The sequence below is a fragment of the Miniopterus schreibersii genome, assembly GCF_964146895.1.
Source record: "Miniopterus schreibersii genome assembly, chromosome: 6".
NCBI lineage: Eukaryota > Metazoa > Chordata > Mammalia > Chiroptera > Miniopteridae > Miniopterus > Miniopterus schreibersii.
In genome coordinates this window covers 7,423,616-7,451,138 of record NC_138107.1, presented here as the reverse complement: position 1 = coordinate 7,451,138, position 27,523 = coordinate 7,423,616, and the positions used below count along the sequence as shown (strand labels likewise).

Sequence of the window (27,523 nt, the reverse complement as noted above, 5' to 3'; positions counted from 1 at the left end):
CCCTTGCCTCTTGCCTCACAGTGCTCTCAGCTACATTTGCATGCAAAGAACGCAGGCAATGGGCGGCAATTTCCAAATGCGGGCGGCAGTTTCCAAATGCGGGAATTTCAAGAGTGATCTTCTGGATGCAGATTGTGGGAGTACCCTTTCCTCTCACCTCCTTTCCCTTTCCAAATCCCACTGACGTGCAAGATAGGGGGAATGATTGCCAAACAGAGGAAGAAGTCCATATTAGTGCTGGAAGTCAGGGGGAATGCAGGAAGTGGATCAGCAATTATGAAAAATTTCTGGAATATGTAAACTAGATGAAATTGGACTGATGGAAACTAGACTCAGGAAACCCAGCCCAAAACAGGTGTAGAGAAGACCTCTGCAGAGGTACACGCCGTCCTCAGCAAGCGTGGGCAGAACTCCAAGCTCACAGGCAGCTGGCGCGAGGGAGCCGAAGCAGGCTGTGGGGCAATCCTCAGGGTTGTTATAAAACAATATGGGACAGCTGGGCCAGTAAACCTCTAGTGTAGTAGTTCTCAACTTTGGCTGAATTTAGAATCACCTGGGGAGCTTTTAAAATCCTGATGCCCAGGCTTCAGCCCAGACCAGTTAAAACAAAAGTCTCAAACCTCAAAAGATGGAACTCTCAGGCACAAGAGTGTTATGTTGTTGTGTTTTAAACTCCCCTACATGATTCTAGTTTGCAGCCAAGGATTGAGAATTACTACCCTAGGGTCTGACTGTGACTTTTGCTCCCAGGCTAGAGGTAGTAAGGCCAGATTAAAATAAAATAGGGCTCTGCCTCAGAAGACTCCACATGTTAGGGCTTGGACTATAGAAGAGGGCATCAAGTATTTCTGAACTTTTAAAACAGATGGGGGGGGTGTGAAATATCAGGTCTGCACAACAGTAAATATGCTCAAGTGTTTGTTCCTTAAGTAAAACTTTTTCGTACATCACCAGTGGAAAAGGTGTCCCCAGCCTTCCTGTGCACATGCTCAGCACAGAGTCAGTGCCCAGGAAATACCTGTGGGACCCTCACCCAGAGACCTCTGCGGTTAGCCTTCCCCGTTTGGGAAAAGGTGGACCGTGGAAATGTAGTCAGCTGCTTAGAAGCACTGCGCTAGGTCACTAACTGTAACCATTTCATCCCGTGTAATCCTTCCTCTATACCACGGTCAGACAACAAAGAGTGGTCAGCAGATACCGTGGAAAAGAGGAACCAAGGTGAGCTAAGAAGAAATAGAAGAGAACTCTTAAAATACTAATTACTGTTTTAAGAGATATTTAACACATTAAATGCCTAAGTGAAATAACCGGCTCTTTGAAAGCTGGCCGGGTGGCTGGGTTGGTGAGAGCGCCATCCCGACGCACCAAGGCTGCGGGTTGGTCCCTGGTCAGTGCGCATACAAGAAGCGCACATGTTGGAACAGTAAGTCGATGTTTCCCCCCCTCTCTCATCAGTAAATAAAAATTAAAACAAAAACGAAAATGGTTGTCAAAATTAGAGGAAGGGTTGGAGAGCAAAATGGAAAGTCGCAGAATCTGAGTTCGTGATAGGAAAGATAGTCAAGGATATCTCAGAACACAGAGCAAAAACCAAAGCGATAAAAGGAAAATGGGAAGACAGATAATGTGTGAAGGACAGACAGCGAGCATCTAATCAAACATGTAGAGAAGATAGAAGAGTCTTAGGACTGGGCGGGCCGTTGATAGTGGCACGTGCGGGATGCGTCCTGGGGAAATGACTGAACTCCGTAGCTGCAGAGAAAATGTTGAACTCTTCCGGGGAGGGGCAGGCTGTTGTCGAGGACTGAGAAGCAGAAGGACATCAGACTTGCTGTGGGGGATACTAAATACCAAATACCAGGCTCCGAACGCTGTGTCTAACTATGAGTATTCCCAACCTCGAATTCCCTACTCAGCCAAGTGATCATTTAACTATGACGACAAAATTAACTTTCCGGAACATGCAGACGCATGCCTTTTTAAAAGAAGAATGATAATAATAACTATACAATATACTAAAACAGCACAAAACATAAAGCCAAGGAGTGAAGTTGGATATGTTTATCTTGATTCCTGAAGTGGTGGAACTTTAGCGTTAAAAATAATAATAGTTCGCCCGACTGGCGTGGCTCAGCAGTTGAGCATTGACCTGTGATCCAGGAGATCACGGTTTGATTCCCGGTCAGGGCACAGGCCCGGGTTGTGGGCTCCATCCCCAGTGGGGGGCATGAGGGAGGCAGCCGGTCAATGACTCTCATCTTTGATGTTTCTCTCTCTCTTCCTCTCCTTTCGTCTCTCTGAAATCAATAAAGATATATTTTAAAATAATAATAGCTTAACAGTCTGGAGCTAGGTTCTGGGTCATATGAACAAAATGTGGCACAGATAGAAAAAGGAGAGGGGAGGCAAAATTGCCTAAAGTGATATTCTTTTTTTTTAAATTTTTTTCCAATATATCTTTATTGATTTCAGAGAGAGGACAGGAGAGGGAGAGAGAGAAACATCAATGATGAGAGTCATTGATTGGCTGCCTCCTGCACGCCCCCTGCTGAGGATCGAGCCCGCAACCCAGGCATGTGCCCTGATCCGGAATCGAACCGGGATCGCCTGGATCCTAGGTCGACGCTCAACCGCTGAGCCACGCCCGGCCGGGCAAAAATAATGTTCTTATTCCAGGAGAGATTATGCTGATTAATTGTTAATACTGATAAAATTATATATACTTTGAAATAATTTGTTTAAAATTTAATTCTAGGTACTAGTAAGAATCGCCTGTAGAACTTCCAGACCCACCCAGTGGGGAGCAGGGAAGTAGAGGAACAAGGAAAATTGGATCAATGCAGCACAAGTAATAAAGGAAAAATAACAAGAAAACACTATATAGAAAACCTAAAATAAGATGGTAGGAGTAAAACAAATCGTACCAGTGATTACAAAAAAGTAGAGGTGGAATTCTCATAAGTGCAAAATGACAGCAAAAATCTAGCTGTCTGTTCTTCGTAAATAAAACACCATAAACAAAATGGCACCAAAAATTGAAAATAGAGGAAAGATTTCACGTATGTCCATGTTAAGATCTGATAGAGCTCGAGGTTTTTTTAGTTTGGTTTTTCATATGCTTTTGAAGTATTTATGAATGTCCTGCCAAATTTTGTCTAGTAAGAGCAAATTCTTGAAACCATTTTATTATATGTTTTTGTAAAATAATGTCCTGTGGCATTTGGTCTAAAATGAACCGTGTTTATTCTTTCAGATATTTTGGATTTATAGAACTCCTTCTGAAAAGGTATCTTTAAGTCTTAAGGTAGAGTGAAATCTTAGTAGAAAATAGTATTTTTGTTATTTAAAAATCCAGCCAGTGGATCATTTATTTTATTGTAGTATTAAAAAACAAAAGCTCCACATCAGTAAAGAATTTAAATAGCTCTTAGAACTTATTGAAAATAGGAGTACTGACTAATATATCAACAAGGGAAATTCCATAGATGAGTGAAAATTACTACCATTTCCCCTACTGTCCTGTTTTCAGATTACTCATTAAATAAATATTTACTTTCTGGCCCTGAACTGTGTGTTGGGCACTGTGAGGTACAAAGGAGCAGAAGACATTGCCTTTGCCTACTTTTACATTTGTTTCACATTTTGACAGCTCTCTCTGTGAAGCCATTGGTTGGTTTCTTTTACCAAGTTCTAAAGCATGTTTTATCTGGTATAATTTACCTTACAGGAAAGTAATAGCTAATATTCGCTGAGTTCATCTCTGTGTCCGTACGTAACACAGTGTTTTCACGTAGTAGACACCCTGACGTAAAGAACGAGTGAATACCAGGTATTGGGCCAGAAGCTTTAATCAGTACTTAATTGAATCCTCTGAACAATTATGAGTTAGCTAATATTATTTCCCCTATTCTGTAGATGAAGAAACTGAGTCAGATCATTTAAATGACCTTGCCCAAAGCCACAATTGTTTACTGGCAAACTGGGTCTGGGATCCAGGTCTGATGAAACTGCTAACCCGTGTAAAGGGCAGAGTGGCGAAGGTTTGCGTTGGTGTAGAATTGATTGCTCTGTGTGTGCTTCTGTTTAGGCTGAGATATATGTCAGCCGTATAAATGTTATTCTACTCAAGCAGTCAGCTTCCAGGCCTGCTGTCAGTTAGCATCTGTCCCTCAGTTTCATAAGCCACCTCACAGTGATATTTGTTCATCTGGAATAGTACAGAGTGGTGCAGAGGAAGAAGGGAGGCAGTTTGCCCCCAAACAGATCACCAGGCCTAGTGGGAACAGTTTCTCTTCTAATCAGTGATTAAATATGCTCTCTGATTTTAGAAATCCATCTCTGCTTCCTCGTTTGCCTTCTCAGGGGGCCATTAAGATCCCTTGTCTCCTGGATGCTCTTGCTCTATTAGGCAGGAGACACAGACAGAGAGAAGCTCATTTGGCATGAATTAGGCAGCAGAGGAAAAAACCCTTGGCAAGTGGGAGTAACCTGTCACAACCTGGTTTTCTCCGGCCAAATAGCCGATCTTGCCTAGTAGTAATGCTATTACAACATTCCCATTTAGATCCCCATGACCCAGTAATTGTTTTGGGAATGAGTGCAAAGCTATCAGACACCAGCAACTATAATTAGAGAAGGGAAAACAGACGCTCACCAGAGCTACTCTTTAGGCTGGAGCGTTTACAGCACTTTATTTTTAGGTTGTGGAGCCTCTTTCTCTCACTTTTGCTTCCTAAAATACAAATTACACAGTTTTTACATTCCAGTTTTTGTTACTGCAGTACACACACACACACACACACGTTTTAATCGGAGTACAAATTGCTGTCAGCACATTGAGTTCATGTGCCAGCCACATTCAGAACAGGGTGTTCTGTGCTCTTCAAAACAAAATTGCTCCAGGGCAGTCAGAACAATAAGTCAGAGCTCCAGTTTAAGTGATGTTTTGCAGCAGCCGGGGCTCGCTTGATGTGGTTACACTCGGACTGCATAGCTAAACTCGAGTAATTTGGTTTGGTTTGACTTTTTGGGGTTTGGAGGACCTCTGTCTCCCCTTTAAGTTGCATAGGCTTGTAAGTCAAAAGAAAATGTTGTCCCTTTTTAACTTGTGTATTTCTTTCCTTACCAAAAAATCCCTAAGTAGAAGCATCCTGTATGTACTTTTCTCTGTGGGCACGTCATAGATCATTTGCTTCCCGTAAATTATGCTGGTTGGAATTAGCAACAGACCTCCTGAGGCCGAGCTCCCAGTGAGTCATGGTGGTTATTATTAAATATTTATTAAGTGAGTATTTGCATTAAGAGATGCAAGGTCAGAAGTTGCTTCCACAGCCAGAGCTGCCATAGTTTTCCTTAGTAGCAAAATCATTGAGATAATTTAAAAAATAGCAACTGGCTTTGTAGGAGCTGGGCATGTCTGCCTCTTTCACCAGGAAGGGGGAACCGTACTGTGGCAATAGGCATGCATTTTTGTGGCTCGGAGGTGGTGTGTGAGTGCTTGTCAGCAGTCTTGTAGAACTTGTCACACCAGTGTTCCAAGTTTAGAAGCCAGTTAAGGAGCTATATAGCTCCTTTGCTACTTGTAGATGTAAAGAATCAGTGGGCTATACTCTCTGAGGCTACCATACCTCCTTTTGTCTAACATTCCAGATAGCGTCAATATTAAAAGGCGGTGGTTTTATATATGCACACAAACTGGGGGGTGTGCACGCAGATCAGCTTATCAGGTTCAGATTTTATGGTAGTGCTTGCACAGGTCCAATTTAGAAGAGTGAGATTTGCCAGACAAAAAGGTTAGTCCATATATAAGGTAGCATTTATAAAAGTTATTACAATTTTTTTACCTTCCTATTAGGTGGCTACTAACGTTGGTCCTACCATCTGTTGTCGTAGGCCAGTTGCAGTGAATTTTTTGCTTCTCTAATCACGCCCGCGTAATCATTTGACGCTAACTTTTCTGTTTTGCTTGCTTGCTTCGCTTATCTTTCCCAACATGTTTATTAGTGGCCAGTCTTTTTTTCCTAATGTCATGGGGTATCACATGTAAAGAGAACTTCTGAAGTTATTTATGTAATTTTAATATCTAGTACATGCATCGAGCCCAGAAACAAGCCAGGAAAGTGACACACGGCAGGAGTCCTTGCAGTCTCTGCATTTCCTGTTTTGAAAACACATTCAAACTTGATCAACCAAAAACCACAATGAATGTACTGATAGTTTCCTCCCCCACAAATGTACTCTCTTTTAGGGAGGAAGATACTTCTAACAATAAACCTCAGACAGAAAGATTTGTCAACTCCTTTGTGAGCTGCTAGGGCAGTCTCAGCGCTTGAGGACTTCCACAGTACGTGGGCTGGAACTCACTTTGCTCACTCAGCAGATCTTCTCATGAAAAGTGTCATCGCCTTAGTCTGAATTTCTTGGGCAGATTTTAAAATACTTGATGGAAACTTTTCAGAACTCTCAACTTCTTTAGAAGCATCAGCATTTACTCTAGTAAAAATATCTGAAGCCTTGGACTCTCTGTTGAACTTCTCTAGTATATGTATGTATTTGAAAATAATAAAGTTGAATTTATTTTGAAAATATTTCCCAATTCAAAAGAACTTTCAATGTATTGCAAGTTGATTACGTTTATTTTATGCAGAGCATTCTAGAAGTGAGCGGAATAGAATCATCAGCATTTATGAGTATGGGACAAAGGACAAAATTCCTCTATGCCAGCTCCACCCTGAGAGTCAGGCCTTCTCTAGTTTGGCAGAGCGTCTTAGACTCCATCCTAAGTCTGCAGCAGGAACAAATCAGGGTGGTATTAATCCTAGTGAATTAGAAAGGCATGAATGCCCCTGAGACAATGTGGCCCCTAGGGTATACATAGCTGCTGTTTCCTCTTCAGAGTTTCTCTCATTTCTCAGGCCCAGGCTAAAAGTAAGCGATCAAGCGATTAACTGTGGGAATTACCTTTGAAACTGGTTTTTCGCCTACATTGAGAGTTATATTACGGGGTTATAGAATCATAGAATTTTAGAGGTTCACAGGACCTTTAAGATCATGTAGTTCAAAAGTAGAGTAAGTTGGAATTAGATTTGTATTTGGAAAATAATTGTCTCATGGAATGGGTATAACAGAACAAGTGATTTTTTAAAAAAATATATATATCTTTATTGATTTCACAAAGAGGAAAGAAGAGGGAGAGAGAGAGAGAAACATCAGTGATGAGAGAGTCATTGGTCGGCTGCCTCCTGCATGCCCCCCACTGGGGATCGAGCCCTCGGCCCAGGCATGTGCCCTGACCAGGCATTGAACCTCGATCTCCATCTCCTGGATCCCAGGTCGATGCTCAACCGCTGAGCCGTATCAGCCGGGCAGAACAAGTGATTTTTTAAAAAAATTTTTTAGTTTCTAAAGCAAGTTATTGATCTAAAGTAGAGCAACCAGTCAAAAAAAAGTAAGCATGTTAGGAAATCATTACATTTTAATCTAGACCATTATATTATAGAAGAATAAAGAATTTTCTTAAGAAAGACACAGTATGGCGTTGTTGTGCCGTGATACAAGCAATCGATTTTTCTTACTGAGTCAAAGACCTAAATGGTGAGGAATGAATAATAACCCTTACTGTTAAAAGTAGTTGAAAGTTTCAGAGAATTGTTTATCCTGGGGGAGAAAGGCTAATCAATCAAGAAAAAAATTATGCATTTTTCTTATTTTGTCTTGAAAGAACATAAAAGCCCCTTATCTAACATGAAATTACCCCGGAAATGAGTGAGCCTGAGTGGAGGGGGAGTTGGGCCCCGAGAAACTGACTTCTGCACGTCGCGTTGTAGAGGCGGCGGGCAGGCAGTTTGGTTTGTGAAGTTACAGTCGAGTGTTTATGGATTCCGCCTCACTTGACATTCAGTTCTCCACCAAGGGGTGGAGCTGTGTCAGTAGCTGGTGATGTCGCCTTTGGGTTTTCCATTTTTATTCAGCTATATTTGTGGACGAGCTTAGGACTCAGGAGAAACAGCTCTGTGTCGGGTTCACCTGCGCGCCGCTGGGGAGGCCGCCGTTCCTTGTTTCACCCGAGCACCCGAAGCCAAGGTGCAGTTCTAGATATTGAATTATTGGCATTTTGATAATTGTCTAATAATGTAGTATTTCCTGATCCTGTGAGGAAACCTCTGCCGTTTCGTGGGTTTAAGTTAAACCGATTTTCCACTGTTTTATTACCCACTGAGCTATCTTACTGTCGCGGTTATCGGTAATTCAAAGTTTAAACTTAAAACGGGAAGAAACATGATTGCTCTTGAGTTTTCCGACCGGCTAGCCTAGGCCTCGACAAGTCACAGCACTCGGGCGTCAGCTGAAATGGGGAAGGGCAGGTGACCACGGGCCGCGTCCCTCGGTTCCCCAGTGACCGTCTGTCCGTCTGCTCCCCGCAGTCCACCTGGAGGGCCGCTGTGGCGACAGGACATTTGACTGCCGAGATGTGGTCTTCACCGTGGGCGAGGGCGAGGACCACGACATTCCCATCGGGATCGACAAGGCGCTGGAGAAGATGCAGCGGGAAGAGCAGTGCATCCTGCACGTGGGGCCCCGGTAAGCACCTCCGGCGCGCGGCCGGCTCGCCCCAAGGACGGGGAGCTGCTCGCTTGCTCAGCACTTGGCACTGCCCGGGACGCGGGTGCTAACAGTGGGGAAAATTAATTAACTAGGGCTGCAGTCAGAGGGGGAGTGAATCGTTGGCCCTTCTATGACAGAGGGTTAGGGCCCGTCCGCTCGATTGCTGTGTGTGAACAGGACCGGCGGGCAGGCTTTGCTGTTTTGGGTGCTCGTTTTGCCATATTGCCAAGGGTGGAGGCCATCGGCACTTCTCACCTGACCCTCTTGCCCCCTCCTCTCTTTTCTCTAAATTGGGCAGGAGGCAGTAAAACACAGGGGTTTGGGAGTAGAAGAAGCATTGGGATGATTTATTACCGCTTGAGTTTGTGCCACCTGTTCTTATACAGAGTCCCTGAAAAAAACAAGTGTTCCTCCTGGACCTAAAGGCAGCAGAGATGACTCATTTTTCCCTAAATTTTTCCCATCATAAGGACACCCATTAGCACTTCCAAGCTTAGAACTATCAGACACTAACAATCTCTCTTGTGAAAACATGTTTGGTATTATTTTTAGATCTAAAATTATACCATGGATCCAACCCTTCTATCTTGAGAAATGAACCCTTGAGAGAAACCAGGGCGTTTTGATTCTGTTTGCCTGTAAGTGCATCTGCTTATCTCACGTCTACTCCCTCTCTGGCTCTTTGGATTTCAGTCAGGAGGATTTTGAGGAATTAAGAATCCTGACGAACTGCCCTTACCGCTGGGTAATTCTGGGCTGCCGTACAGCCTCGGCGGGCATCGGCGGCATGCTTACCTTCGCCCCGACGCGGCCGTCTCCTGTTTCTCAAGTGATGTTTTAACCAGCCCACTGCTCACCTGAAACTCCTTCCAGAGTGCTCTCCGCCTTGAACCTGTTAGAGCCTTCACTGGGGCACCTTTTATTTAACGCCCTCTTTTTCTCTGTCACACTCCTTTCCCCACTCCTGGATTCCCACTTCAGTGTGTTTTATTTACACTCACTCTGTGTTTGTAGTTCACTCTCAGGTGAACCTATATTTCTCTCTTTCTATAAGGAACTTTTTAAAATCAAGCAACGCATAGAGAAGGCTTTCTCCTCCGTAACTAAATAATACCCGCTGATTTTAATCCAGCATTCCAAAATGACAGTAGTTCTAGGTTTATATAAAGAGAGTGGTATTTATGTCCCATGTGTGTTTTCAGGTTTCAGTTCCTTGAGGATAAGTTCTGTACACACTGTGAGCATATGATATTATATGAATCAGGTTGTTATATTTTAACCTAGCTGACAAGGCACTTGTAGAGGCAGATGTCCGAAGTTTAATGGCAGAGAGAAATTATCCTTATGTTTGTTAATGCAAAGAGTTCCTTGCAAATTTAAATTGTTTGTTGTGCCATTAGCGCTTAAACCTTGTTAGTAAGCTGTGTAGACGTCTGCAAATCACTCAGCTCTCCTAAGCGTTAGTTTCCTCTTCTGTGAAATGGGGATAATAGCATCTGCCTCGTGAAGTGATGGAGACCTGAGTGAGATGATGCATGTAAGGACTTAGCAGAGCGCCTGACTCCCGTAAACCAAACCCCTCAGTGTGTTAGTGGCTCTTGCTGTTGTGCTGTCTGTCTTTCTCTCCATGTTACCCTCAGACCGCAAGAAAAAGGAAACCCTGTTACAACATATGGTTGATTTTTCAGATCTTTTGAGTCATAAAAGTAGTCAACAACTTTTCGTAAATTCCTAGGTGTAAGCGTTTTTTCACATTTTTGGGGAAATAATTTAGCGTAGTCAAAAAGGAACATGTTGTTTTCAAGGCGTTGGTCAGTATGTTGAGGCGGTGAAGGACCTGCTCTGCGACAGGAGCCGCTTCAACACGCACTGCGCGGCGTCCAGGTGCGTGGAAAAGCCCAGGCGCCGGCCTGTTGTGCGTGCTGGCGGCGAGTGTGCCTCCCCCCCAGCCCCCGCCCCTGCAGCGCTGCGTCCCCGCGTTGGAAACGGGCTGGTGCCGTACGGGCTCTGTGGCACTTCTGCCCCCTGCGTTTCCTTCTCTGAGGGCCCAGGGCATCCCTTCTCTTCCATTCCGTAGACTCCTTGGCGGGATGTGTTCCTAAGCTGTTTATAGAACGCTTCCAAAGAACCCTTCTCCTCTCTTCTCGTCAGGACAGCATCTTTCATATTCCTTTAAATACCGTGACTGGTTTATCTTTTGCATTTTAGTTTAAGTGTGGCTAGTTTTGACTTTGTCCTTATGTTTTGGTCCTGTACCAACCCCAAACAAAAACAGGCTGCCAGGAGCCGTAGCGTGTAACTATGAGGCAGTCTGGTCAAAAACCAAACCATTTTCTGGGGACACACGGAGTCTAAATTTAAATCCTGGCTCAACACTGCCTCTTTGTGTGACTCTCAGGAAGCACTTCTCTCTGAGCCTCAGTTTCTTCATCTATTAAAAGGGAGCAATTGGTAAGAACTTACGGCACAAGCGCTTGTATGCACGTGAAGGCTAATGGTCATTAATAGTCATTATTTGTGTCTCTGCTGTCTGCAGGCAACTGTTAATTCAAGAACATTAATAGCATATACATTGTTTTATTTACTCTATTACTAACTTGATTATATTTTAAAACTATTGTTAAAGACTTCAAATTAATACCTATTTATTTATTTGTATGTTTATGTACTTGTATATGTGTTTGGGAGTGAATACATATCAAGGTATATCAACAAGCCCTTTACTGCAAATTGTTACATGAGTATATACAAAAGGAATAAAGTTAGAATTAGGATCTTTAAATATATGTATTATGAAGGCTCCCACAGGTACCATTTTATGTGTATCCCGGAGAGTCTGATGTCTGCTCTTTCATTTGAAGTACGCCTTCATCAATAGTTTCTTAAGATTAACATTTTGACATCTAACCAGGAGGATATTTTTCTCTGACTTTTAAAATTTTTATTTTTATTGAATTGTGATCCAAGAGTATTATATTTATTATTTATTTTTATTTATTTGGAATTTATTAAAATTTGCTTTGTGGCCTTTCCAATTTACCAAATAGAAGTCTGTTTTTCCAGTTTTATTGAAAAAGAATTGGCATGCATCACTGTGTAAGTTTAAGGCATACAGCATGGTGGCTTGAATTACATCTATTGTGGAATATATTCAGCTAAAATCCATCTTCTCATATAGATACAATGAAAGAAAAGAAAAGAAAAGGAAAACGAAACCCATTAATGACGACTTCCTTCTGTTACTGTAGCCCAGGGTGTCTCGGGCGGGCCCCAGATTCCACTCGTGGCGTCCGTGTCTGCGGGCCCGGCCCGAGCAGCGCCAGGCAGACAGCTCCCCGAGTAACACGCGCGTCAGGCCGGACGCTCCTCCCGGACGCTGTGTCCACGCGCGTCGCACGGAAGCTCCCATCCGAACCCGGGAGAGGCCACAGGAATGATGCCCCTCCCCAGCCTTCCTCACCCCCACTGGTCAAGGCCAGGACAGCTTGGCGCCCCCTGACCCGAGCCGCGAGCCCGCTCGCTGCCCACGCGTCCTCCGAGGCAGCTTTGCTCACCCTCAGCACCGTGGACATCTTTGGCTGGATGTTTCTTGGTTGTGGGGACTGTTGTGCATTGTAGGGTGTTCAACAGTATCCCTGGTCTATACCCACTAGATGCCACTAGCGCCTCCCTGGTTGTGACAGACCCATCTTTAGGCGTTGCCAAATGTCACTGGTCTGAGGCATGTGCCACATCATCTGTTGGATCGGTACCTGTTTAGCACAGGGCTCCAAATATAACATGCTGTCCATAAACACACGCGCAGCAAGGGCTCACCCACCAGCCTGGTTCCCAGCAGTCACGGAATGTTCTTTATTCACCAGCTGGCAGAAACAAAATAGCAGATACGTAGGTCTGAAGGCTCAGGTAGAGAGCTAGTCACCACTTCCTAAAATTGGCCACTGGTAATTATGTCCGCGCTCGTTTCTTTGCTGAAGATACCCTTGCCCGGCTGTCATGACTGCCACAGCCCAGTCCTGCCAGCTGTCAGTGCCTCGCTCTGCCCAGCTCCCTTCACTCGGGTAACAGTGGAGGTGAATGGACCCTCGTTTTCCTCCGGGGAAATTCAGGCAAGGGGCAAACAGCAGTGCAAGGAGCGAGATTCGTGTATCTGCACCCAGGTCCGCTTGCCCCAGAGAAAATTCGTTAGCATCGACCTGGTTTGGCATCTTTCAGCCCGTAGCCCGAAAGTTTGGGTTTACTAAGTTTTTTGCATTGTCCTTCCATATATTAAAGAGCAGTCTGGCTTGAAACAGATGAGAACAGACTATATTCCAGGGCACGCTTTCCTAATGGGCGTTGTTCTAAACATATACAGCCTGTGAAATCATTTGGTCTGGCCCTGCCAAGGCCTCAGCAAAGAGAAGCGGTTCCAGCCATCACATTAGGGGTGAGTTAATTGTTTGACCAAATATAGCAAGCAGGTTTCTAAGTTGATAATTTTGTATGGCTTGCAAATGATGTTATAGATATCCAAATGGCCCTTGGCAGAAAAAGGGTCCCCACCCCGTTAACCGCTGGGAAACCATTGACCAGACAGATAAAGCTCCACCAGGACTTCATTCTGGTAGACGTGTGGTCCCCGAACACCTTGCATTTGTTAAAGACCCTGCATGATCCAAAAAAACAGATTTATATGTGCACAGTGATTTTGTTCAGTAAGTTTTGGCTAAAAGGTATAGCATTTACAGTGTGAGAGCCACAGAGCTGTGAGAGTATTCCTTTTTTTTTTTCTCTTCCAAGTATGTTTTTATTGATTTGTAGAGAGAGACAGAAGAGGAGAGAGAAACACTGATGTGAGAGAGAAACATTGGTCGGTTCCCTCCTGCACCCACCTGATTGGGGATCGAACCCACAACCCAGGCATGTGCCCTGACCGGGAATTGAACCGGTGGCCTTTCAGTGCACAGGATGGCACTCAACCGAGCCACACCGGCCAGGGCAAGAGTGTTTCTTTTATGAGGGTTAGAGCTTGCTAGGGCTGTTCTTTTTGGTCATATATTTGTTATGTCATTTGTATTTTCTAGTGTGCTCTTTAAAACTATTGAAGAAATACTGCGAAAATACATTTTTTTCCCTGCTGTGTGAGCCCTTCCTCCCATTCATCTGACTGGAAGTGGGGCTGTTAGAGGAGACAGCACTTTTGAGTTGAAAGCTTATTAAAACACACCTCTAAGGAACAGCACTGTAGCGATGACAGTGCCCGCCTTCCCTGTCCTCCTGCTGCGGAAGCTTCAGGGAGGGGTCCTGATAGCCAAATGATGGCTATTTTATAAAAAGAACTAGGTAGAAAATCAAGCAGGGAAAAAGGCAGTGACATTTCAGGCCGCATTAAGCAAGCGGGCCCAGGAGCACGGGTGTTGCCTTACACATGAACGTGAAGGAGGAGAGAGCTCGGTCCAGTTGGTTCTTGACAGCTGCACAGTGGCACCTGCCACTGGGTCTTCTCAGCATCTGGTCTGTCTTCAGGGTCTCGCAGACAATAGCTCTGCGCTGATGTGATGCCGCAAAGTACCGAAGGAAGTGCCTGGAAATACACCAATTCTTGTGAAGTTTTATTTTTCTACTCTCCATTTCAGATATGGTTTTGGAGAGGCAGGGAAGCCTAAATTTGGCATTGAACCTAATGCTGAGCTTATATATGAAGTTACACTTAAGAGCTTCGAAAAGGTGAGAAAATACCAACTTCTCTGAAATCGTGGTAGATTTCTTCTCCATCCGCTTCCTGTGAATTAGAGAATGTATTGCCAGGTGGAGTAGGTCGCTGGTGTTACGTGCATGTTGTCTCTTGTCTCCGACTGCCTCTGGAGTGTGGACCCCTGAGCCCGCACAGCTGATCACAGCTGAGGAGCGCAGTGTTCTGATTTTGTTCCTATGTGTCAGCCCTTTTTTGTACTTTTTTGGGTAGAATCCAAGACTTGTTCCCTATTTGTTCCTAGACTTGTTCTTTTTGTACTTTTTTCCTGGGTTGAAGACAAAAAGGTTCACGTTCTGCCAAGCAGCTCCTTGGGGGAGGGGGCACAGTTTTCCAGTGCTGAACGGGTTGTACCCTTCTCAGGAGTGGTGAAGAGGCCCTCACTGTGGCTCCACGTTATTATCCAAAAAGTGCAGTTATTATCCAAAAATGGGCCACCAGCCTCTGTGACAAGGAACACAAGGACAAACCTGCTAACCCCAGGCCTTTTTTTTCCCCATATCTGTCCAAGTAGAAAAAAAGAGTTTGTCGATTGCCTTGAGTTCCAGAAACAGCGTGCCTCCTCGAGTGTATTTCCATCTCAGGCCTGCCTCCGGCAGCCGCCAGCAGCAGCCTCACTGGGCAAACGCAAAGCAGATGCCGAGCTGGGCATTCCGTCCTGTCCAGCCGAGTCCCCTTTGCATCAGTCACCGGAGCCCACCGTCCTGAGAGCCCAGAGCCCTGCATTTTGTGTGCCTTTCTTATTTCCAGTGCTCCCTCCAGGTCTGTGCATTAAGCTGTGAACTGGAAACGTGACTGTTTATATTTTACTCGGTTCTGAAAGGAGACCTGTAACTACGGGCTGAGAAAGGCAGGGGAGGGCTGCTTGGGGGTTCTCCCCCAACAGCGATGTTCCTGACCATACCCCTCACACTTCACACCCCCGGAGCAGACGCGCTCTCGCCGTGACCGGCGCTCTCCTGAAGGGCTGCTAGCTCAGCACTGGTCCTCCGGAGCTGTCTCCGCAGCACAGAGTTTTATTGTTAAAGAGAAAGGCGAATCTGTAGCAGGTGGTTATTTGGGCCTTGACTGGCCTCTTCCCATATTAATGAAGTAGCGCCCTCCCCTCCCCCGTGGCCGGTGACCTTGCTCCCTGGCACCCCCGCTGGTGCGCACCGCGAGCCTGGACCTGTCGCTGCTCCGGGAATAACACCACTTGCTTTATTTGAAACCATGTGAAGGTGTGCGATGTTGGAGGCAACGCGATTTAATTTTCTGCCTCATAGTAAGAATATTTTTATATTCTATAAGGACTGAACCTAATATAAAGTGCACAGGACCTTATTACTAGATTTTTAATGATAGAGCTAAGTTGTTAAGAAGCAATGGGGGGGTGCCAGAAAGACTAGTAGCTCATTTTCACTTTGGTGGGGCCTCTAACACCAGGAATACCCCACTAGGTGCTTTTTGAATAGAAGTTTATAGGCACCCACTTAAGCTGCATAATTCCCATGCAGCACATACCTCAGACATGGCCTTTTCCTTCTCCCGAAAGGACCCCAGGCGGATCTGTGGACTCTGATCCTTCTAAATCCAGCCGTTCGTAATGAAAACGCAGTTGTCTTGGATTTGTGCCTTTATTTTTTAATTATTTTTTAATATATCTTTATTGATTTCAGAGAGAGGAAGGGAGGGGGAGAGAGAGATAGAAGCATCAATGATGAGAGAGTCATTGATCGGCCGCCTCCTGCACGCCCCCGACTGGAGATCAAGCCCGCAACCCGGGCTTGTGCCCTGACCGGGAATCGAACCCCGATCTCCTGGGTCCTAGGTCGATGCTTGACCACTGAGCCCCTGGGCCGGGCAGGATTCGCACCTTTAATGGGGGAGAAGAATGATACGCACAATACAGATGAGCAGAGGACCATGAAATCATTTATTTGGGGCTTTGAAATGGCGTTTTTGCATCAGCTTTGCCCCCCAGTTATGTTTCCCTTGAAATTCCCCAGGTGTACACCGCAGGTGAGTGCACTGTGAAAGCTTTATTATATCTGGTTGCGTCAGAGTGGAAGAAACAGCTACATGGTCTGGAATTTTAAAAATTCTCATGAATATACAGCTTGACTTGACTACAGTAGTGTTCCCATTTTAGAGTTGAAAAACCGAGGCTTGAGAGAAACAGCTTGCTGAGGTCATATGGCGGTTTAGTGGCGCCGGCTGCGGGAGGGAAATTAGGGCCTCTGGCTTTCGCTGTGGGCCTCACCTGCCCATCTAAAGACGCGCTCCGCAGCAGCCCCCACGGTTTCCTTCCCGCTGGAGCTTTGTCATTGGAAAGCGAGTTCTAGCCTGGCGGTGACCCGGCAGTGGCGGTTTTAAAAGCCAGTGTGTTTGAGGTGTGGGTGGCCTTGTTCTTACAGGCATCAGCTGACGCCTTTTCCTTCTCCGTTCACCTAACCATTGTCACAAATTTACACACAGGCCAAAGAATCCTGGGAGATGGATACCAAAGAAAAATTGGAGCAGGCTGCCATCGTCAAGGAGAAGGGAACTGTGTACTTCAAGGTATGTGGGTTCCTGAGCAGCCCTTTCTGCCTCAGGACTTCCTCGGGAGTCCGTGAATCGCCCTGACACTCCCTCCTTTGAAGTTTATCAGCACCCCTCCGGGTAAGAGTGAGCCTGAATTCTTACAGGTCTGTCATTCACAGTGTAATAGTGAGAACAAATGAATTAACGTGACAAAAAGAATACAAATGCCTTTAAAAATCCTTACCCGAGGATATGTTTATTGATTTGAGAGAGAGAGAAACGGAAACATCGGTGCCTCTTGTAGGCGCCCCAACCGGGGACTGAACCCACAGCCTTCTGTTGTACAGGACGCGGCCCCAGCTCACCGAGCCTCCCGCCCGGGCGCGGGTGCCTCTTCCACATGGTCTCCTCTGGATCGTAGCCGTCCCTAAAGGCAGGCCAGGTCGGCTTGCCAGCCACCACGGGGTCGCTGCAGGCGGGAAGCACCTTGCTTTGGTACATAGTTGTGCTCAGTAAGCATTTGTGGGATGAGACAAAGAAAGAATAAAATAATTGTTAGCAGCCAGGGAATTCGTAGAGGTGAGTTTCACGCCGTTTCCATGGCCTTGGTGAAGTCACGTGAGGAGAGGAAAGAGAACCAGCACCTTTCAGAAGGAACTGACAGGAGAGGATTCATTTCTCCTGGTGGCCAGGAAGGTCCCCGCCACCCCTGCGTTTGTGAGTGAGCTTTGTCATTGATTGCTTCTCGAAAACCCTTTCTTCTAACGCCTAGGAATGTGTGATTTCCTCAGTTAGATCTTAGCACCCCCTCTCCATAGAAAACAAAAAAGAAAGCACTTTACTCCGTTCTGATCAGTGCTTCCCACCCCAGATATGTCCCTGCTCCGTGTCAGGAAGGGCTGAGTGAGCAAGAGAGCCGGAGAAAGGGCAGTGCTGTCAAGGCTTCTTTCCCTCTTTTCTTGCTGCTGCAACCCAAGAACAAAAATTAGATGGTGTTTTCAACAGTCTACAGCAGTGATGCGTAAATGTGCTTCAACAAGTCCTTGCGGAGCACTGGCTGTAAGACGTGCCGTTGGTTGACAGCCTTGTCTGGAGCAGAGGCGGTGTGCACGCGGGAGACAAAGGAGAGTTAGGTGAGACTGCGCAGCCAGGGCCGGCGCAGCAGGGAGCCCGGGCGTGGTTATCGTTTCCCACACTGCGAGGAGACCCGCTACTGGGTCATGAAATCAATTTAGTGGGGGTGTATATTGCATAGTAAAATAAAGTATGGATCACCAGGAAACATTGGGGCATGGTGGAGAGAGCTCTGAGTCTGACCCTGGGGAAACTGGGTGTTATTGCTCCAGATGATTTAAAGTCACTTAAGGTCTAAAGAGGTTATTTTTTCAAGTGAAAACTTGAGGGAGTTAGATTAGATGATCCCCAAGTTTCTTCCTAGCCCTGTGGGTTTTTAAACTCAAGAGAGCAAGTTTGATTTTTTTAAATTCAATTTATGTATATTGGATACTTGTAAACTATTCAAGTGAGATTCTGAGTGCGCTTTTCGTAGACACAAATATACAATACACTAGAATAAAGAGAAATTTTTCTGTAAAATCCCTTTAGACCACAGGTCCTGAATGGTGTTTCCTATATGCCTGGAGTCCATTAAAGTCTTTAAATGTATTTTTTAATACTTCCCAAAACTTCTAAGTAGAACATTAACAGTTGAGGTGGGGTGTTTGAGGCCCTCGGCATTTAACTGGAGTTACAGTAAAATAGCTCGACGGCTCAGAAGCTCTGTTGGTTGCTGATGGCTCGGAACGTTGGGGAACATTGCTGACAATGGCAAGGGCGCATGTCATATCAAGGGCTGTGTCCTGAACACAGAGAGAGATGCCAGAATTTGTGATCAGTAGCAAAAAGCTTTGCTTAAGTGTCCGTACAGTTACAGAACTTGGTTGCTTCTTAGTATCACAACTGAACCCTCTTAAAATGACTGATCTTTGAATAAAACCTGGATCAGCAGTCACACATATGGAACATATTATTTTTAACATGCAACTTGACAGACGAAATCTTTCAAAACACTAGTCCATTGGGGGAAAATTCATAAAAGGTTCAAAACCACTGACCTAAGACTTTTCTCCCAGAATGTCTCTGAACATTTTGTACTACCAAACACTTCCCCGGAGGCACCTCCCTAATTATAGGTAAAAGATCCTGGCAGTGAGCCTGGCTTTAGCCCAAAGGCCTCAAACTGGTCAGTGGGTCATTTCCTGTCCACATTCCCTTTTGAGATTTCAGGGCAGGTTTCAGTCTCCACACTGCCCTCCTGGGCCTCGTCTTTCCGGGGGCTGACTTGGAGCATTGTGCACATGCAGAGTCCAGACTTGTGGTGACAGCAGAGAGGTGACATTAAAATGTGCATGTCAGGCCATGAGGACATTGGAGCTCCACTTCCACTGACCTGCGATTGGGTTTTCACTGAAGTGGGTAAATCTCTCCCCTTAGGAGAGTTGAATTGTGGCCGGCCGACTGTGAGTGGTTTTGCTGTTTAGATTGTGCATTCCTCATATCAGCCTCTGAGCACTGAAGAAAAGAAAGGCGGGAGAGGCCTCTCTTTCGTGGCTTAGACAGAATCAAGCCCAGATAACATGCCATCCCGCCAAGGCATTGTGCGCGGCAGTTAAGCAGACATGGTTTTCATTTCTCCCCCTAGCTGACAGCATTCAGCAGGACCAGAGCGTTCACTGTCACACCCGCTTAGAGTTTCTTCTGACACAGGCGGTGGCAGGAAGTCTGAGGACAGGGCAGGGACGTGTGCTTCTGGCGCCCCCGTGTGCTCTGTGGGAGGAAGGCATCCCCACGGCGAGCTGCTTAGGGACCGTCTTTCAGCCCCAGAACCCTTTTCAGACAGACTGGGCTTTTACTATGTTTTGACCGCCCTTGCTGAACCAGGAAACCAGTGCTATGATTTAGAAATAAGTCATTTATGAGTCTAGGATTTTAGGGTAAAAAAACTCGTGAGAGTCAACCCTGACTTCTTTCTCTTACATTATTTATTTATTTACTTTTTACTTGATTTTAGGGAGGGAGGAAGAAAGAGACTGACAGACATTGATGTCAGAGAGAAACATCGGTCAGGGATCAAACCCACAACCTGGGTATGTGCCGTGACCGGGAATCGAGCCTGCCCCCTTTTGGTGCACTCCCACCGAGCCACACCGGCCAGGGCCTTACATTCTTAGAGCAGGATTTCTCAGCCTCGGCACTGACGTTTGGGGACGTATGATTCTGTGTTGTTGGGAGGCTGTCATGGTCGTTGTCGGATATTTAGCAGCATTCCTTGCCTCTACCCACTAGATGCCGCTAGTACAGACACCCCTCCAGTCACGACAACTAAAAACCATCTCCAAACATGGCCAAATGTCCCGGAGGCCACCGTCATCCCCGTGGGGGATTCCTGTGTGAGCACATCAGAAGCAGAAGTACCACAAAACAAATACCTGTGCTCATTGGAAGTTGAGATCTAAAGAAAATGATGTAGAATCATATATGAAAGAGCTTTCACGAAATTCACGTGGCCTCTCAGCGTAAGGAGCTGCTAGGAGGCTGCTGCTGTTTTTCTGTTTAGAACCCGTAGCCACAACCTGCCGAGGTGCTGAGACCTGGCCTGTGCGCTCCCTGGCTCCTCTTTTCTTTCCCTGAAACAGTGTAGTGGGAGATCGTCGGGAAGGTAACGGTACGTTAAAGACGAAGCAGGGAGGGGGAGAGGGAACTAGGCACAGCAGGGAAGCCGTCCCTGCCTTATCTAACGAGAGCGACACCTTTCATTCCTGCCACCTCCGTGTCGCTCCCAGGGATAGAACAACTTTGGATTCCCTAGTTATAGTCCTTAGACTTAATATTTATTCAGCAAACCTGCATGAAGGGCCTCTTTGTGCTAAACCCTCGATACTCCAGAAGGGATGGAACATGCTTCCTGTCCTCAGGGAGCTCACAGTCCAGCAGGAGAAGGGTGACGGAGAGGAACCCTGGAACTGGGCGAGGGCTTTCTTCCTTTTATTTTTGTAGTGGCCAGAAAAGGAGAGGTGAGCCTTTGGCTGTGACAAAAGATAATGAGTGTCTTAGTTACCTCGGCTGCGTAATAAAGTCCTGAGACTAGACTTAAGCAAAGGGAATTCACTTCTCCCAGTTCCGGAGATGGAGCCCAAGGTCAGGGTGCCAGCAGGGTCTCAGCAGAGCCCTGTTCTTGGCTGGCAGGTGGCTTCCTTCGTGCTGGTCCTCGCGTGACTTTCCCTAGGTGCTTGTGGGTGGGGGGAGAGACGCAGCAAGTTCTCTGGTGTCTCGCACAAGGAAACTAATTCTACCACAAGGGCACCACCTCCAGAGTCCCCCCAAACCTGATTGCCTCCCAAAGGCCCCACCTCAAAACACCACATTGGGGGTAGGGCTTCAGCATATGAATGGGGGGTCAGTTCAGTCCATAGCAAGCACAATAGTATTTCCTTAAGAATTTCAGCATTTATTATGAAAGGGCCCGGTTTCATATTCTTACAGCCCGTATCAAATTCCCCAGCGGCGAGGCCCACACGCTGATTTAGGAGCCGCCTCCAGAAGCCCCCCCGAATCCGCCTGCCCTGCCTTTGTAAAGCAGAAGCGGGGCGCCCTCTGCCGCCCCGGCCCGTCCTCCCTGTGAAGAGGGCCCTGGGGGTGCAGCTTCCCCCTGGTTCAGACCCGGGCTCTCCACTTGGCACCGGCCTGCCCCGTCCTCGCCGAAAGCGGACCGCAGGGCTTCCTTCCGCGGGCGGAGCTCATTTCTTAAGCCAGCCCTCTGAAGTCCTTTACGGCGGGGACAGGGACAGGGACGTCCGCAGACCTGCTCTGCGATTCTCTTAGTGGCCGAGTGAGGCGTGGCGAGAGGAGCACCTGAGGGGAGACACGACCCTCTGCACGGAGTGGGCGCCCTGCTTTGACCCATGAACCCTGGCGACGTCATCTCAATTTGACACTGACACTGTGTCGCTCACACTGGGTTTACTGTCCTCATGGTCTGGCTGCCCTCCGGGAAGATGTGTCACCTGCTTTCGAGCTTTATGGTCACCTTTCTCTCATTCATCCTAAAACGGCAGCACACACATTGTCTCGGCCCCATCATTTCTTATATAGAGCAAATGTATAATTCATTTTCACAAGAATTAATTACACTTATTCACAGTGTGTTCGAATTCTGCCAGTCAGGTAAGGGCAAAGCATGATTAAGAGAAAGGTTTTTCTCATGTAGCTAACGGACACCGCTGCGATTTGTGTTTCATAGTTATTTTTGTTGGATGCTGCTGTTCAACTGTGTGTATTCCCACTGTCCATAGGACAGGGGTCAGCAAACCCCAGCCTGTTCTCGAGGGCGGGTTCGATGGGGACACAGCCACACCCACTTATTTCTCTGTTTCCTCAGCTGCTTCTGCAGTGCCAGCGACAGGGTTGTAACAGAGTGTGGCCTGCAAAGCCTTGCATTTCAGTACCTGCCTCTTCGCAGAACGTTTGCCGGCCCCTGCTTTAGATCACTAAAGATTTGCTGGAATGTGCCTGCTGTGCAGTGCTGATGTCCCGGGCAGAGGAGAAGGACCCTCCCCCCCAGGAGGGCCAGTGACGTGGCCTGAGGCTACTCACCAGCCTCTGGAAGGCTGGCAGGCAGATACTAGCTCCGCAGAACGTGACCCCAAAGCCTTGCTGCCCTCCCGCTGCGACACCTGCCCCTGGGGGCAGGGCGAGGGTGCGTGCGGGGGAGCAGCCTGGGCCGTGCTGGCCTGGACCAGCCCACGGGCCGCTGCGACCTCAGGAAGAAGAGGTGCCTGGCCAGCCACCCTAAGAACAAAAGAAATGATGGGATCCCGGGGCCTGTACGAGGCGGGTTTCCATTCGAGGATTTGGTGCCCGGGGAGGCCCGAGCGCGCCCGGCCGCGTTCCGTGGGGACAGAGTCATTTGCCGCTCCTCTCCCGCAGGGCGGCAAGTACTTGCAGGCGGTGATTCAGTACGGGAAGATCGTGTCCTGGCTCGAGATGGAGTACGGCCTGTCGGAGAAGGAGTCCAAGGCCTCGGAGTCCTTCCTGCTCGCCGCCTTCCTCAACCTGGCCATGTGCTACCTGAAGCTCCGCGAGTACACCAAGGCCGTCCAGTGCTGCGATAAGGTAGGGCCCGCGCGTCCCCGCCGCCCCGGGCCGGCTTCTCTCCCGGCCTTACTGACTGTTGGGGCTTATCCGTTTCTCAGCACGAACTGGGAAACTCAGAAAGGTTTTAACGAAGGACTTCTCTGATGCCTCGACCATTTATAATAATACCTTATGAATAAAAGTGTTCTTGTTGTTTTAACTCTCACCTGAGGATGTTTTTCCCATTGATTACTTTTTTAGAGAGTGGAAGAGAGAGAGAAACATCGAGTGAGAGACTCATCAGCTGGTTGCCTCCCGCACTTGCCCTGATCGGGGTGGAGAGCAAACCCGCAACCGAGATATGTGCCCTTGACGGGACTCAAACCCACCACCCTTTGGTCTGTAGGTCAACGCTCTAACCACTGAGCGCCTGGCCAGGGCATGAATAAAAGTTTTGATAAAATTTAACAATTTTTATCCATGACCTGTCTTAAATCTGTAGCACTTGGTATCAGATTAGACATATAGCTCCTCAGGTTCACATTAATAAGAACAGATTTATCTTAAGCTTTTCAGGACTTGCATGTAACAGGTCCCAGTGGCTCATGTAGAGGATCTATAAAGAAGTCACGTTTTGTTATTTATTTTATCCCTGATTAAGGATACACACAAATAATTTGAAAGGCCCACCCAGCTTCACAGCGCTCCCCCTTTTTGCATCGGTGTGTTTCGTGCCCGGGGCTCCGGGACAGTCCGTCTGCAGCGTGGTTCTGGTGCTTTTACACACGTGTCCCCGGGCGCTGGCTGTTAGGCAGGTGTCTGCTCTCAGAGTGAACCGTGTGTGTTACGCTGTGGGTAAAAGCCAATAGTTGCATGTACCTTAAAGATAAACAGAAAAGGGTAAGAAAGAAGCAACAATTTCATACCTTCTTTGTAAGATTATTTTGGAATTTTAAGATTTTGAGTTTTGTGGATCAGTATGTTCCCAGAATATCATATTTTACTCAATTTTTGCCTAAGAAAAAAAGTTACTGTTAATCACATTTTTAAGCTTTTCGCTTCTCTATTTTTTATTATAGTAGTATAAAGTTATTCAGAAGTCAGAATTATGGAAACATACAGGAAAGTAAAAGCTTATAAAATTCCCACTGACTGTCTCTCCCAAAACCACTCATTCATCTCACACATACTCCAGCGTGGCTCAGCAGCTGAGCCGCGACCTGTGATCCAGGAGATCACCGTTCGATTCCCGGTCGGGGCACGTGCCCGGGTTACAGGCTCGATCCTCAGCAGGGGGTGTGCAGGAGGCAGCCGATCAATGACTCTCTCATCACTGATGTTTCTATCTCTCTCCCTCTCCCTCCCTCTCTCTGAAATCAATAGACATATTTTTTAAAAATAAAAATAAAATTAGAATATATAGATTTAGATACATAGTTTTATAAAACGAGGACATTTTTCTGCATCTTATCAATCTATCATATAACTCTCCTTCATTCTTTTAAAGATCTATTTAGTATCCATTGTACATATCTATGGTTTATCTAACTGATCCCTTTTGGTAAATTTCCAGGGTTTTTGTTTTGTTTTTTAAAAATATATCTTTATTGATTCCACAGAGAGGAAAGGAGAGGGAGAGAGAGAGATAGAAACATCAATGATGGGAGGGTCAATGATCGGCTGCCTCCTGCACGCCCCCGACTGGGCATCGAGCCCGCAACCTGGGCATGTGCCCTGACCCGGAATCGAACCCTGATCGCCTGGATCCTAGGTCGACGCTCAGCCAGAGCCCTGCCAACTGGGCTCCAGGTTTTGATATATCAAATTATGTGGTGTCTCTCTTTGCATACTTGTGGGATTGTTTCTATAGGATAAATTCCTAGAAGTGGAAATACTGGGTCAAAAGACATGATTGTTTTAATACAGTAACATTTTAAATTTTAATATATATTATCATTGAATATTATCAGTGGTTTTTTTTCTCAGTATTATTGGCAACAAAAAATTTTTCTTCATTTCTTACTGCACGTTTTCTTTATTTGCCATTTGTACTTCTGTGAATTGCCTTCTTTGTTTTCGATCGATTGAGACAGTCTGTACATGATCACTATCAACCCTCTGTCTGACAGTAGAGACGATAAGGCCCTGCTCCCCTTATGTGTCTTTAAACTTCATTGATGGTATCTTTTTCTGTAAAGAAAGTTTTAGTGTTTACAGAGTCAAATCTGCCTTTTCCTTTCTAATTAGAAGTCTTCCCCACCGTAAGAGTATAAAAATAATCCCATTCAGTACTTGCAAAACCTGTTCCAACTAGGTTTACTTTTTAAAAAAATGAACAGTATATTTTTTTTCTCAGGTAAGGCAACTCAGTTCCCTCTTATTTTCATTTTTCCAAAATTTTCTCAGCCATTCTTGGGCATTTACTCCTTTCATTGAACTTTAAAACGAACTTCTCAAGATCCCCCTTCCAAATCCTTTGGGATCTTTATAGAAATTGTATTAAAACTGAAATTAATTTGGGTAGTTGTGTTTTGATGAGTAGTATGCAGTAACCTTGAGCCCATCTTTTCAGTACGCTTTGTCTAACTAAGGCCAGAGGGCTTTAGTAAGTTATTTAAATACTGAGTTTCTTTATAATTCCCACAAGTTACATCATTTTTTTCTAAAACATACACCATCTGTTCTAGGCCCTAGGACTGGACAGTGCCAACGAGAAGGGCTTGTACAGGAGGGGTGAAGCCCAGCTGCTCATGAACGAGTTCGAGTCGGCCAGGGGTGACTTTGAGAAGGTGCTGGAGGTCAACCCCCAGAACAAGGCCGCGAGACTGCAGATCTCCATGTGCCAGAGGAAGGCGAAGGAGCACAACGAGCGGGACCGCAGGATCTACGCCAACATGTTCACCAAGTTTGCAGAGCAGGATGCCAAGGTGTGTGCAGAGCCCACTGCCGCCAGGTAGATCAGAACTGACCTTGCCTTTGACTTGTGTTCTCAGAAGGCGAAGCTTGGGCACGGGGACAGCTCCGTGGCCCGGAAGCAGAGACTAGGGAAAAGTTTCCGAGCTGCCCTGAGGGGCTCTGGGCCCAGAGGTAGAAAGGGGCTGCTCTGCTCACCAAGGCACGTAGTAGAGGCACTGATGTGTCCTGCAGGAGGTGAGGAAAGTTAATTCCATAGACATGTGCTAAAGCTCTTATTTTTGTTTTTTGTTTTATTATATGTTGTTATTGATTTTGGAGAGAGGAAGGGAGAGGGGGAGAGAGTCATTGATCGGCTGCCTCCTGCACGCCCCCTGCTGGGATGGAGCCCACAACCCTGGCATGTGCCCTGACCAGAAATCGAACCATGACCTCCTGGTTCATAGGTCAATGCTCAACCACTGAGCCACACCAGCCAGGCAAAAGCTTTTATTATTTTTTAAAAATCAAGTGCATCAGGTTTTTTCCAGATAATACCTTCATGTTGAGACCTCCAATTTTCCCAGAAAATGGGCCGTGGTGGGGAAGCCCACTGCCATGCCCTCTGCTTGGAGGTTCGGGAGCCACCCTGGCAAAGGTGATGAGAGAGGCCAGCCTCTCCTGCCACGAGTTGTGTTCTGCCCCTGAGCTCATCCTTCACTCCCAACCTGCTTGTCACGTGGACTTGGTTATTAAACAGTGCCAAGCTAGTTGTTTTAACTAAAAAAAGGAAACACTCCCGCTCTGACTGTTGGCAGCGCAGCCTGGCTTACGCAATCGGGAAACCTCAGTCCAGTCCTTGTTCTGCCCCCTCGTGGGGGACCTGTTGTGGTCTGTGGGGCCAGGAACTAACTGAGCATTTCACTGTTTCTTCCTCAGGAAGAGGCCAGTAAAGCAATGGGCAAGAAGACTTTAGAAGGGGTCACCAATGAAAAGGAAACCAGAAGCCAAGCCCTGGAAGGAGAGAGAGCGAAAGGCCATGTATGACACCAGGCAAAGGAGGGAAGAGTCCTAATGAACTCGGCCCCTCCCCAGGCTTTCCCCAACTCAGGACTAAACAGTGTTCAATGTCAAGTTCGTCATAGTCTATGTGATTCTGGAAGCAAATGGCAAAACCAGTAGCTTCCCAAAAACCACACCCTGCTGCTGCCCAGCGCTCTCATCGAGGGGTGGCATGGGACCACTCCGGGGGAACAAACAGATGACTGTTGGGGCGGAGACAGCCAACAGCGGAGTCCAGCTCATTTCAGTTCATGTCAACTTCACTGCCCAATTCAGGGTCCCGTGAGATACTCCTAACAATTTGGGGCTGTCTGTTAGGTTTTACATTTGATTGAATTTTAATAGCAATTCAGAAACCTAAAAATAAATGCTTAATGAATTTTTCCTGTCTTACAGTTGGATGGGGGAAAAGAGGGTGAAGTCTTGTTTTTTAAGTAACTAGCGCTACGAATGCAACTGTTGTATTTTTAACCAACAGAACCCATGGTAGAGGGGTCTGGTGTCCCCTCAGGTCCATAGCCGGGTCACAGACTTGACCTCCAGAAGCTCAGAGCCCACTTGCTGGCTGACGCAGCCCTGTGAGAGCGACCCCCC

At 46.5% G+C, this 27,523-nt stretch overlaps 1 protein-coding gene across 4 annotated transcripts in view; it reads left to right on the top strand.

Annotated features, from left to right (window-relative positions):
• FKBP5 (FKBP prolyl isomerase 5) overlaps positions 1-27,312 on the top strand; it is a 90,815-nt gene extending 63,503 nt beyond the window's left edge. For 2 of the 4 annotated variants that reach the window (XM_081140159.1, XM_081140160.1), the window contains exons 6-11: positions 8,424-8,580; positions 14,223-14,313; positions 16,796-16,879; positions 22,829-23,014; positions 25,663-25,902; positions 26,807-27,312. In XM_081140159.1, the coding sequence (XP_080996285.1) occupies positions 8,424-8,580; positions 14,223-14,313; positions 16,796-16,879; positions 22,829-23,014; positions 25,663-25,902; positions 26,807-26,914 (866 nt within the window). In that variant the 3' untranslated portion in view covers positions 26,915-27,312. The remainder of the gene's footprint in view (positions 1-8,423; positions 8,581-14,222; positions 14,314-16,795; positions 16,880-22,828; positions 23,015-25,662; positions 25,903-26,806) is intronic. The other 2 variants (XR_013999003.1, XR_013999004.1) reach the window with 1 other exon arrangement.
• The last annotated feature ends 211 nt before the right edge of the window (positions 27,313-27,523 follow it).